Source organism: Rattus norvegicus, chromosome Y, assembly GCF_021556685.1.
Source record: "Rattus norvegicus strain SHRSP/BbbUtx chromosome Y, alternate assembly SHRSP_T2T, whole genome shotgun sequence".
NCBI lineage: Eukaryota > Metazoa > Chordata > Mammalia > Rodentia > Muridae > Rattus > Rattus norvegicus.
Genome location: NC_141555.1, coordinates 1239409 through 1252516, shown reverse-complemented (window position 1 = coordinate 1252516; position 13108 = coordinate 1239409). Strand labels below are relative to the sequence as shown.

The following is a 13108-nucleotide window of genomic DNA, read 5'->3' as shown; positions in this document are numbered from 1 at the left end:
TCAAGTTTCTCTCCATTTAGTTTAATGTTAAGTACTGGTTTGCTGTATATGGCTTTTACTATGTTTAGGTATGGGCCTTGAATTCCTATTCTTTCCAGGACTTTTATCATGAAGGGGTGTTGAATTTTGTCAAATGCTTTCTCAGCATCTAATGAAATGATCATGTGGTTCTGTTCTTTCAGTTTGTTACATAATGGATCACGTTGATGGTTTTCTGTATATGAAACCATCCCTGCATGCCTGGGATGAAGCCTACTTGATCATGGTGGATGATTGTTTTGATGTGCTCTTGGATTCCGTTCGCGAGAATTTTATTGAGTATTTTTGCGTCGATATTCATAAGGGACATTGGTATGAAGTTCTCTTTTTTTGTTGGGTCTTTGTGTGGTTTAGATATAAGAGTAATTGTGGCTTCATAGAAGGAATTCGGTAGTGCTGCATCTGTTTCAATTTTGTGGAATACTTTGGATAGTATTGGTATGAGGTCTTCTATGAAGGTCTGATAGAATTCTGCACTAAACCCGTCTGGACCTGGGCTCTTTTTGGTTGGGAGACCTTTAATGACTGCTTCTATTTCGTTAAGAGTTATGGGGTTGTTTAACTGGTTTATCTGTTCCTGATTTAACTTCAGTACCTGGTATCTATCTGTCTAGGAAATTGTCCATTTCCTGCAGTTTTTCAAGTTTTGTTGAATATAGTAAGATCTGATGATTTTTTGAATTTCCTCTGAATCTTTAGTTATGTCTCCCTTTTCATTTCAGATGTTGTTAATTTGGACACACTCTCTGTGTGTCCTTAGCCTGGCTACGGGTTGATCTATCTTGTTGATTTTTTCAAAGAACCAGCTTTTGGTTCTGTTGATTCTTTCTATGGTCTTTTTTGTTTCTACTTGGTTGATTTCAGCTCTGAGTTTGATTATTTCCTGCCTTCTACTCCTCCTGGGTGTATTTGCTTCTTTTTGTTCTAGAGCTTTTAGGTGTGCTGTCAAGCTGCTGACATATGCTCTCTCCTGTTTCTTTCTGCAGGCACTCAGAGCTATGAGTTTTCCTCTTAGCACAGCTTTCATTGTGTCCCATAAGTTTGGGTATGTTGTACCTTCATTTTCATTAAATTCTAAGAAGTCTTTAATTTCTTTCTTTATTTCTTCCTTGATCAGGTTATCGTTGAGTAGAGCATTGTTCAACTTCCATGTATATGTGGGCATTCTTCCCTTATTATTATTGAAGACCAGCTTTAGGCCGTGGTGGTCTGATAGCAGGCATGGGATTATTTCTATCTTTCTGTACCTGTTGAGGCCTGTGTTTTTGACCAATGATATGGTCAATTTTGGAGAAACTACCATGAGGAGCTGAGAAGATGGTATATCCTTTTGCTTTAGGATAGAATGTTCTATAAATATCTGTTAAGTCCATTTGGTTCATGACTTCTCTTTGTCTGTCTACATCTATGTTTAATTTCTGTTTCCATGATCTGTCCACTGATGAGAGTGGGGTGTTGAAATCTCCTACTATTATTGTGTGAGGTGCAATGTGTGTTTTGAGCTTTAGTAAGGTTTCTTTTACATATGCAGGTGTCCTTGTATTTGGGGCATAGATATTTAGGATTGAGAGTTCATCTTGGTGGACTTTTCCTTTGATGAATATGAAGTGTCCTTCCTTATCTTTTTTGATGACTTTTAGTTGAAAATTGATTTTATTTGATATTAGAATGGCTGCTCCAGCTTGCTTCTTCCGACCATTTGCCTGGAAAGTTGTTTTCCAGCCTTACACTCTGTGGTAGTGTCTGTCTTTGTCTCTCAGGTGTGTTTCCTGTAGGCAGCAGAATGCAGGGTCCTTGTTGCATATCCAGTTTGTTAATCTATGTCTTTTTATTGGGGATTTGAGACCATTGGTGTTGAGAGATATTAAGGAATAGTGATTATTGCTTCCTCTTATATTCATATTTGGATGTGAGGTTATGTTTGTGTGCTTTTCTTCTCTTTGTTTTGTTGCCAAGACGATTAGTTTCTTGCTTTTTCTAGGGTGTAGCTTGCCTCCTTATGTTGGGCTTTACCATTTATTATCCTTTGTAGTGCTGGATTTGTAGAAAGATATTGTGTAAATTTGGTTTTGTCATGGAATATGTTGGTTTCTCCATCTATGTTAATTGAGAGTTTTGCAGGATACAGTAACCTGGGCTGGCATTTGTGTTCTCTTAGGGTCTGTATGATATCTGTCCAGGATCTTCTGGCTTTCATATTTTCTGGCGAAAAGTCTGGTGTGATTCTGATAGGTCTGCCTTTATATGTTACTTGACCTTTTTCCCTTACTGCTTTTACTATTCTTTCTTTATTTTGTGCGTTTGGTGTTTTGACTATTATGTTTCGGGAGGTGTTTCTTTTCTGGTCCAATCTGTTTGTGAGTTCTGTAGGCTTCTTGTAAACCTATGGGTATCTCTTTTTTTAGGTTAGGGAAGTTTTCTTCTATGATTTTATTGAAGATATTTACTGGTCCTTTGAGATGGGAGTCTTTTCTCTCTTCTATACCTATTATCCTTAGGTTTGATCTTCTCATTGAGTCCTGGATTTCCTGTATGTTTGGACCAGTAGCTTTTTCTGCTTTACATTATCTTTGATTTCTATGGAGTTTTCTGCTCCTGAGATTCTCTCTTCCATCTGTTGTATTGTGTTGGTGATGCTTGTATCTACGACTCTTTGTCTCTTTCTTTCGTTTTCTATATCCAGGGTTGTTTCCATGTGTTCTTTCTTGATTGCTTCTATTTCCATTTTTAATTCCTTCAATTGTTTATTTATGTTTTCCTGGAATTCTTTTAGGGATTTTTGTGATTCCTCTCTATAGGCTTCTACTTGTTTATTTATGTTTTCCTTGAATTCTTTCAGGGATTTTTGTGACTCCTCTCTATAGGCTTCTACTTGTTTATTTATGTTTTTCTGGAATTCTTTCAGGGATTTTTGTGATTCCTCTCTGTAGGCTTCTACTTTTTAGTTATGTTTTCCTGTGTTTCTCTAAGGGAGTTCTTCATGTCTTTCTTGAAGTCCTCCAGCATCCTGATCAAATATGATTTTATAACTAGATCTTGCTCTTCTGGTGTGTTTGGATATTCCATGTTTGTTTTGGTGGGAGAATTGGGCTCCGATGATGCCATGTAATCTTGGTTTCTGTTGCTTAGGTTCCTGCGCTTGCCTCTCGCCATCAGATTATCTCTAGTGTTACTTTGTTCTGCTATTTCTGACAGTGGCTAGACTTTCCTATAAGCCTGTGTTTCAGGAGTGCTGTAGACCTGTTTTCCTGTTTTCTTTCAGCCAGTTATGGGGACAGAGTGTTCTGCTTTCAGGCAAGTAGTTTTTCCTATCTACAGGTCTTCAGCTGTTCCTGTGAGCCTGTTTCTTGAGTTCACCAGGCAGGTCGCTTGCAGCAGAAAAGTTGGTCTTATCTGTGGTCCAGAGGCTCAAGTTTGCTCGTGGGGTGTTGCTTATGAGCTCTCCATGGCAGCAGCAACCAGGAAGATCTGCGCCGCCCTTTCCGGGAGCTTCCGTGCACCAGAGTTCCAGATGGTGTTTGGTGTTTTCCTCTGGAGTCAGAGATGTGGGCCGAGTGTAGACTCTTCTGGTTTCCCAGGCATGTCTGCCTCTCTGAAGGTTTAGCTCTCCCTCCCACGGGATTTGGGTTCAGAGAACTGTTTATCCGGTCGGACCCTTCAGGTTCTGGCATCTCAGACGCAGCAGATTTCCTGCTCCTGTGCCCTTATCCAGGGGAACCCCGAGGCCGTATCTATCAGTGTAAATTTTAAAAGTAACACAAATCCATCATTATTTATAGCATGACAATTGAGATGACTTCTCACTCCTAAATTCTGAATATCCTCTCCAATAAATTTCAATAGTATCATAATAGAGCATCAGAATGCCTAACTAAATCCTCTTAAGTACTCAGAGCGTTAGTTACATTTTTTGCTAGATGATTAACAAAAATAAGTATCTTATTGTGTCAGAGGAATTGCAGAAGTAATGCTGCTAGGTATTAATTATTATTAATTAAAGCTGCTATACCAGCAATAAAGAGCCTACTACCCTCTTGCCTCTGTTTTAAGCCTGACTTACTTCTAGTACTTGCAAACTTTTTTTCAGAATACCAAGGTCCTGTAATACTCATGGGTAATAAAACAAAAGCTGGTTGGTAAACCGCCATAATAGATATGACAGGTTTCAATGAATTAACACAAATAAGTGTACAATTAAGACACCTTGCATTGGGGCTAGGATTTAGCTCAGTGGTAGAGCACTTACCTAGGAAGCGCAAGGCCCTGGGTTCGGTCCCCAGCTCCAAAAAAAAAGAACTAAAAAAAAAAAAAAAAAAAAAAAAAGACACCTTGCATTAAATACTATGGAGAAACAATTTAAATGTGGCCAAATAATAAAAGTTTAGGAGCCTTAATACATGCACTAACACTTGTTCAAAGTCCAGATCCTCCCATTGTTCTAATTCTAGATCCTATTCCAATTTTATCTATTGCTAGCATAACTTCATAAATAACTGCAGCTAACTTCCAAATTTGTCTCTGAAAATGTCCAGAACCAGTCTTCCCAAATGAATACTGTTATTTCCAGTATTGGATTGATTTCCAGATCAGTCCATGATTGAGTCAGAATAACTGATCACATTAAAGGAAAGAGAAGAGTCATTATAACTTCTCTTATTTTCAAGGCATTTTCCACAGTCTCAATGTTCTCTGTCCCACAGGTCTAAAAGTTTGAAGCAAGGCAACTTGTCCAATCTGGGATTAGGCAAGCAAAGGTGGGTCAGGAACATACGTCCAGTACAGATTCCCTGTCACCATTGTCAGAGCACTCAGTAAGCTCACTGGTCACCATCATTCTTTGTCCCAGCATCAGAATGTCCCACCAGTCACTCTGGCAGCTAGCACATTTCTGCAGCATCCTGCAGAAAAAGCACAAACATGCAGTCTTCCCCTTGATTAAATACCTGATCAGGATCATGCCATATGACAGTAAGTGGATCCTTCTATTTCACCTAGGCAGAAGTATGTCTAGTTGTAGGGTACCATAGACACTTAGATGGTTCCATGATTTCCAAATTTTTAAATTTTAAAATAAATAGAGTATTATTTAATTGTGTGGCATATAGTAATAAAACTACCCCTTTGCTTGAAACTTTCTTATTGTTTATCTTCTTTGGATCTGTGTGGTCTGTCTTGGGTATTTTGTACTTTATGGCTAATATCCACTTGCCAGTGAGAACATAGTGTGTTTGTCCTTTAATATCTAAGTTACCTCACTCAGGATATTTTCTAGTTCCATCCATTTGCATGCAAAGCTCATGACATTCTGTGATTTTGTTGAACATGTTTTCTGGTCCTTTGAGTTGGGAATCTTCACTCTTTTCTATTTTTGTTATTCTTAGGTTTGGTCTTCCCCCCCATGTTGCAAATTGTGTGGATTTTTTGAGTTAGGATGTTTTCACATGTAGCATTTTTTTTGATCTATGCATCAGGTTTTTTATATGGTATCTTCTATGTCTGAGATTTTCTCTTCTAACTCTTGTATGCTGTTGGTGTTACTTGTGTGTGTAGTTCCTGTTCTCTTTCCTGGATGTTCCATCCCCAGGGTTGCCTCCATTTGTGTTTTCTTTTTTCTATTTCTGTTTTTACATCTTGAGCAGTTGTATTCATTTCCTTTGCCTGATAATTGTATTTTCTTGATTTGTTTAAGGGATTCATTTATTTCATCTTTAAGGGCTTCTATCTATTTGTGTTTTCTTTATATATTTATATTCTCCTTAAAGGCCTGTGTTATCTTCATGAGATGGCATTTAATGTCAGAATCTTATTTTTCATGTGTGTTAAGATATTCTGCGCTTGCTGTAGTAGGAGAGCTGAATTCTGATGGTGCCATATTTTATTGGCTTCTGTTTATTATGTTCTTATGCTTGTCTTTTGCCATCTTGTGTATCTGAGTTGACTGGTGTGGGTGACCTTTGTAGGAGCAAGTCTCTCAGGAGGCAGGTATGTGTCTCAGGTTTGAGCAGGCCTCCTGGGAAGCAGACAGAACTGTTACAGGGTTAGAGCTGGCTTCTTGTGCTAACTACAGGTATAGGTTCATATGGGAAGGAAGGTGGAGTTCTAATAGTGGGAGGCAGAATCCACGGCTGCTAATTTTGCTAGCTTCACTGAGGGAACAGGATTGGGGTGGGGATGGGGTGTATCACCTGTGTGTTTGGTTAGAACTAGCCTGTCAAAGCAAGCAGAGCTTTGGAGTGGGTGGTGGTTTGCTGATTCAAGACTGCTGCAGATGTAGGTGGGGTCCAGAAGCTTCTATAAAACTTTTTGATAACTACTCCTTAAGTGGTATCAGATTTATTGATTCTCATGAATTGTTTCAATTCACTGATATTTTATATTATGAGATTCTAGATAATAGTTATCTTATAATGTCTAATATTTTCTGATATCTTTAGATAAAACAGGTCTTATAAAATTGGAGAGAAAGTATATAGTCATTTTCACTTGTTTAAAGTTAAGACCAAGGATATTTATTTGTCCAGAGAGAAAGGGAAGGGGATAATAGACTAAAATACAGGTGTGATAGAGGGAGGGCAAGGGGAAAGGGGAAAAGGGATAAAGGTCTGCCTCTGGGGAAAGAGGAGACAAACATGGCCATAGGCAAGTGGCAGTGTATAAAACTAAAAAGGGAAACCCTGTGTTAGGATGAGGTATTTAATTTTAACAGAACATATTAATTAGGCGAGTCAAAGGGAGCTTTTGATTGCTGGACTTCAATACTTTGGTAGCTAAACCTTAGTTATCAGCCTCAGGAGTAGGAAGTGGCTGGATAAGAGAACAGATCTTGATAGCTAGTTTAATGAATGGGATCTAATGGTTTTTAGTTAGGTAGAGGGAATAGGGAAGGAGGGCTGTGCCTGCCAGAGGTATTTTTGCCATACTCAGTCCACATAGAATTCCTTTATTTATTTGGGAAATATTAGTACTATATACAAGTAAATATACTTTTCTTTCATAATGTTTGTTCTTCCTAAGCATGTAACTCAGGCATTTAATATCCCTTGAGCTCAGTATGAGAATTTAATGCATCCAGTTCTGTGTTTGATTTTTTTTTTCAATGTTCATGGTTGAGCAATTGCCATCAGTTTCAGAAACAGGCCTAGAAGTGAAGTTATTTTGACAGAGATCTTACTTAGCATGGTCTGCATTCTATGCTTCAAACTGTGTGTAAATTAAAAAAAAAAGAGTTTATTATTTTTTCTGACAAAAGAATACATCCAATTTCAGTATTGTTATATTATTATATTTTAATATTATTTCATATTATTTTGAAGCTTACACTGTTAATACAATTATGGTGTAATTGTTTCTGTATACTAAACCTACAGAATCATTTGTTTTCATATAAGTTAAAATAAACATAACATTTTAGTAATGCTGCTTTTGAGATTTAAAGTATTTGTCAGTACTTTACTTATGTGTATTTAAATGCTCACATACATCTGCACATTTAAGCAGCATGCATGCCTACGCATTTGCATACCATCTATGCTTTGATCAGAGGACAGTTTACAGGAATTGATTCCTTCTACAAATAAGCCTGGGGAACTGAGGTGGGATTGTCAAGCTTAGCAAAAAGTTTCTTTTTCTGCTGAACTACTTCAACAACAACTCAGTCTTTTGTTAACAGTTTTCATTTGTTATGTAAATTACCATTTGAATCTATCTGTAGTTTCCATTTCCCACTCATACTGTTAGGACTAGCCCAATCCAGGTTAATAAGGTCTGACAGTCTTCAACACACAAACCATGTGTACACCAATCACAGTTAAGCAATAATAGTTTATTGAACACACCATAATACTAACGTCGAGAATCATAAGAAAGAAAGGCCAAATTGTGGTACATCTGTCCTCAGGCAGGGATTTTACATAAAATAACAGGTTCAAACGTTCGAAGGCAAACAGTGAAGTGGTAATCTTTAAGCTGATTGATACTGCATATGATAAGAGTGGTAGACAGGTAACGAACAGAGGACTTTTAGGGTACTCAGTAAATTGAGATAACAGAGTACAAGTGATTCAGGTTTTTGGCTTATTAATAAAATTCTTTAAGTGTCAGCTATAGATAATTGCTTCTGAGATGTAGATTCTGAGAACTTGAACTTAATTTTAACTTATGAGCAAAATAGTGCTGAATACAAAATGGCTAAATTTATGTTAAAAGGAGCAGGCCTCAACACAACTATTTCTGTGAGTATACATTTTATTTTTCTTCAACAGTGTATAATGTGATTGGTAGGTTTTGTAAGGAGTTATTGTGTTATTTGTAGTTATGGTTGCCTGATTTAGCATTTGTGATACTTCATTTACTAGAGTCTGATTTCTCATGTCTTTCTGCTACTTGTTATCTGTTCTTTGCAGTTTAATTACCTAAGTGCTTATAAAACTATGTTTCCTTAAGCATTTTCTCTAGCTGTTATTAAGTATTTTTAAACATATTGCCTATTTGTGGAGCATCTTTTATGAAATGTATACAGAAATTCTGCTTGTGTTTTAATTAGGATATTTACTGTTTATTTACCAGTTCTTGATATTCAAACATTTTTATTTCCTGTTTTCTTCTTTCTTGAGTAACTTCTTTGGGGTATGAAAGCTTTTGAAGCACAAAAGTACTGATTTATATATTTTTACTATGGGGGAGGGAGAGAAAGAGTAGCTGTAGACACATGTATGTGCAGTCTGAATACAATTGTGAGAATAGTTGTCTCCTTCTTCTGTATAGGTCCAAGTGATTGAATTTAGGTGGTCAGGTGTAGACTCCCACATTGGTTAAGCTATCTTGCCAGTCTACTGGGATTTGGAGGATTTATTTGTTGTTTGTTCTTTTTTTTTGTTTGTTTGTTTTGTTTTGTTTTGCTTTGTTTTGTTTTAAAAGGCCAGGGTCTCATTATCCTTGGTTTGCTGGCCTACACCAAACTATCCTTGAACTTAAAGAAATCACTTTGCCTGTGCCTTTTAATATGCTAGGACTAAAAACATACACTAGCATCTCCTTTTTAAATCTTTTATGTCATTTGTTATATCATAGCCTAGAATAGGTAATTCTTTTTATCAGTATTCATAACAAAATAGATATAGAATACATGCTCGTATAGATATACTGTGTTTTCTTTTAAGAATTTTATAAGTTGTAATTCTTACATTTTTGTTATTATTCCTTTTATATTGTCTTATGTATGATATACTTTTGTTCTGTATGTACATTTCTATAATATATTATTCACATCAAAGAAATGATATGTATTACATGAAGTATTTAGTTTCTATACCATGAGTCTAGAACTTTATTTTTTCTTTGGAATTTATTGTGTCAAAAAGTTAAAGCTTGAAAAGGTGCCTATAGTCTTAACTTTGTTAGTGAGATTCATATACAGGATAACAACAAACAATAATAATAAATAGAAGTTCTTAACTTTGCTTTCTGTATACAGCTAAAGGTAGGTGATTGTAAACATCTTTTCTGCTTTACTCCTTGACATTTATAATAAATACTGGTACATAGCCTCATTTTAAATTTTTCTAAATTTGCCTGCTTTTTGGGAGAGAGGTATTTTTGAAAAGTATCAGAATCACCTATCAGAACCCATAGGGAAATGTGATTGTACTTTTTAATGTGAAAATTGGCTACTAGATTTTTTTTTTCATTATTTTAATTTTCCCATAACAATTTGCTCATTTTTTCTTAATTTTTTTCTTTTCCAGTAGGAACTTGTAATACTGTAGTAACTGAATGTTTTCTTTAATGAATAGGAAGAAAATGAGAGAAAAACACAAGTTAAAGACTATTCAGATAATGAATCAACATGTTCAGATATGTAAGTAACTGATGGCATTCATGTAGTTTTCTTGTCTCAAAGTCATGCCTTCACCTTTTTTTTTTTCTCCTAGTTCCAGAAGGAGACAGAAAGTACCTTTTAAAACCATAAAATGTGGCATTAACATTGACCTGTCTGATAACAAAAAGTAAGTCTAGTACTATTCGTATGAATGGAAACAAAGGGGGTTTCTGTATTGCAATTGTGTATTTTCCTGTTCCTTTCCATGTCCAGTACTTTGATTTAAAACTGTATCATTTTAGAATTATTTTTACAGGTTATTAGTATAGTTTTTTCTTCTGACTAAAAAAAGACCTAAGAGTTAAGGTGTCAACATTTAAAAATAGAAAGTAACTTTTTTTTTTTTTTGGTAGGTTATACATTTTATTCTTTCACTGACCTTTAATGTTGGATATTTTTGTCTTTAGAAACCTCATTACTATTACTGTTTATGTATTGACTTTTCCCTAGTAACTATAAGATTTTTTTAAGAACAAGGTAATTTTCATTACACAGAAGTTTTCACTGTAAACCTGTTATTTATTGCAGGTGGAAGTTGCAGTTACATGAGCTGACTAAGCTTCCTGCTTTTGTACGTGTTGTATCAGCAGGGAATCTTCTCAGTCATGTTGGCTATACCATACTGGGAATGAATTCAGTTCAACTTTGTATGAAAGTTCCAGGGAGTAGGATACCAGGTGATTGAAATGACCAAACATCTTGTTTAGTTGAAAGAAGTTAATGACATTTGTAAGAGACAGAGCTAATTTCTTACCATTTATCCATAATTTTTAAAAACAGATATTTTAGGTTCTTTGTTATCTTTGAAATTGTGTAATGACTCTAATAATAAAGGATATAGTACTTTTTTTCAAAGTGTTTTAAATTCTTTTTTTCCTATGCCAAGTACAATATATTATTTTTCAGACTTTTTTTGTTGGCTTTTTTTTTTAATAATGTGAGTATTTTTCCAGGATATATATCTATGAAAGTGTAAAGTGATCTTGCATTCCAGAAGAGGGTATCAGGAACTGTGGAGAGGGAATTACAGATGGTTGTAACCTTCTATGTGGATACAGGAAAATGAAACCTGGATTCTCTGGAAGAGCAACCAGTGCCTTTAATTGCGGAGCAGTCTCTCAATTCAATGTCATATTGGATTTTTCAAAATGTTTTTTGGCATGGAGTAATGTTGCCAAATACAGATATGAATTTATAAGCATGTTCACTGATGGTAAACGAGCTATTTTTTACTTTATTTTTCTATTTCAGTTTCATTATGTTGTACTTATTTTTTGTTGTTCAAAGTTAGATGTAGTTCATTTGGTAGGGACTGTGGTTGCACACATTGACTTTCAAATATAAAAAAACTTTCTCTACTACAGAATACAGTTTAGGAGGTAGTCTAATTAAAGTTATATACTGACAAAGTGTGAAAAATGGGTTTTATCTTCTTTTGTATTTGAGAGGAAATGAATTATATGAAAGGGATTCATAGCCCTGTATGTTCGGAAACTCATTAATGGGAGTTGGTCTTAAATTTCTGCTTCTGCTTCCAAAGTGCTGGGATGACAGGCATGTACACTCTCACTCTTGATTGACTATGTTTTACAAATATATTTGTTCATTGATTTTTTTCGTGTGATTATGTTCAAAGATCAAACACTATCAACTTCTCTTTCTACATATTTTACTTTAACAATTATTTTCAAGTTTGTATGACTGCAGTTCTATTTGAGATAGTTTTATATCTTTTTAATATTTAGTGGCCCTTTTAGGAAATACTTTTAAAGTCACAAGGTTTCTGTAGCAAAGTGGAGTCACATGACTACCTGATGGTAATAGATTTGGAATCCCATCTGTACATTGAATATTAAGAGCAATATATCCTCTCCATTGATAAGTCAGTGATTTGCTTCTTGGGCAGATAGATAAAATCATACATGTGGCATGTGGGTATGCAAGCGTGTGCACAAGTGTGTGCACGAGTGTGTACGTTCCTCCCACCCCAAACCCCGCCACACACACACACACACACACACACACACACACACACACTATGAAACTCTGGTTATTAAGCACTTTTACAAGTTTGAAGATCTGACTTTAGAAGCCTAAAACTCATGCACAGAGCTGACAAGCATTATGGTAGCTGCCTGTAATCCCAGCACTAAAATTACAGTCTGTTTATGTCTTTAACTATTCCCTTTTCTTTTCAGGTCACCAAGAAAATAACAACTTCTGTTCTGTTAACATAAATATTGGTCCAGGTGATTGTGAATGGTTTGTTGTACCTGAAGATTATTGGGGTGTTCTGAATGACTTCTGTGAAAAGTAGGTTTCAGAAGTAAACTCCTTTTAAGATAGGTCCAAACTGCTGTAAAGAATAAAGTTAAAAAAAAAAAAAACCCAAAGCTGAGTTTCTTAGTGAAAATATCAATTTTTACTCCTGTATTTTCCATTATGAGTTTGTATAACTTCTATGGAACCAACAACTTTTCACCCCATATAGGGTATTAATGACAGACTAAAGAAATGATTCTATAGAAGTCGAGCTTGATAAGTATGGTGATTCCCTACAGACTTCACAGCAGGAAGGGGAAAACAATCCATGAAAAGGCAAAAAGAAAACTCAGCTCAGCTTGATTTTATGTAACCAGTGCAGGATCAAGACTTCTATAGTCTGGTCCAGATCATTTTATTTAACCTTAGCACAATTTAGGAAAAAAGTATTCAGATAAAAATTAACTTGTTCCCAAGTACACAACAATTTAGGGCATGTTTACCTTGAGATTGTTTGCAGAGTACCTTTGGCTTCTTTTACAAGTGCTGTTTACTCAGAGATAGTGCTGGAGATTTTATATCAAGGGAGCTTGACATAAAACCTGTGGTTGGGGATTGTCTTGGCTCCAAGATTTTATAGAAGTCATATAATCTTAGTGTGTTGTAAAGCTCAGCTGACATCACTTATAAGAATGCATTTATGGTGTAAAAGATTAAAGGTAAAGAAGAATCTGAAATAGGAAAAAAACATAAATTGAAGGAAATATGGGAGAATCATCAGACAGGTTTTAAAAGTGCATCATTCCTGGCATTCAGCAAAGAGCAGCTACACTCCTCACTCCACTGAAGAAATAAGCTATTTTCCTGGCTTCTCCAGTGTTTCTCTGTGTAAACAGGCACTTTTTTGCCTTGTACAAGTAAGTCAGAGTG

At 35.6% G+C, this 13108-nt stretch overlaps 1 protein-coding gene across 11 annotated transcripts in view; it reads left to right on the top strand.

Annotated features, from left to right (window-relative positions):
• The window catches only part of Uty (ubiquitously transcribed tetratricopeptide repeat containing, Y-linked), a 158530-nt gene that overhangs the window by 122652 nt on the left and 22770 nt on the right, over window positions 1–13108 (top strand). For all 11 annotated transcript variants that reach the window (XR_015647283.1, XR_015647282.1, XR_015647281.1 and 8 more), the window contains 4 exon segments: window positions 9831–9895; window positions 9969–10043; window positions 10445–10593; window positions 12115–12229. Coding sequence is in view for 8 of the 11 variants with exons in the window: in NM_001419831.1 (NP_001406760.1) it covers window positions 9831–9895; window positions 9969–10043; window positions 10445–10593; window positions 12115–12229 (404 nt within the window). In the remaining 3 variants the exon portion in view is untranslated.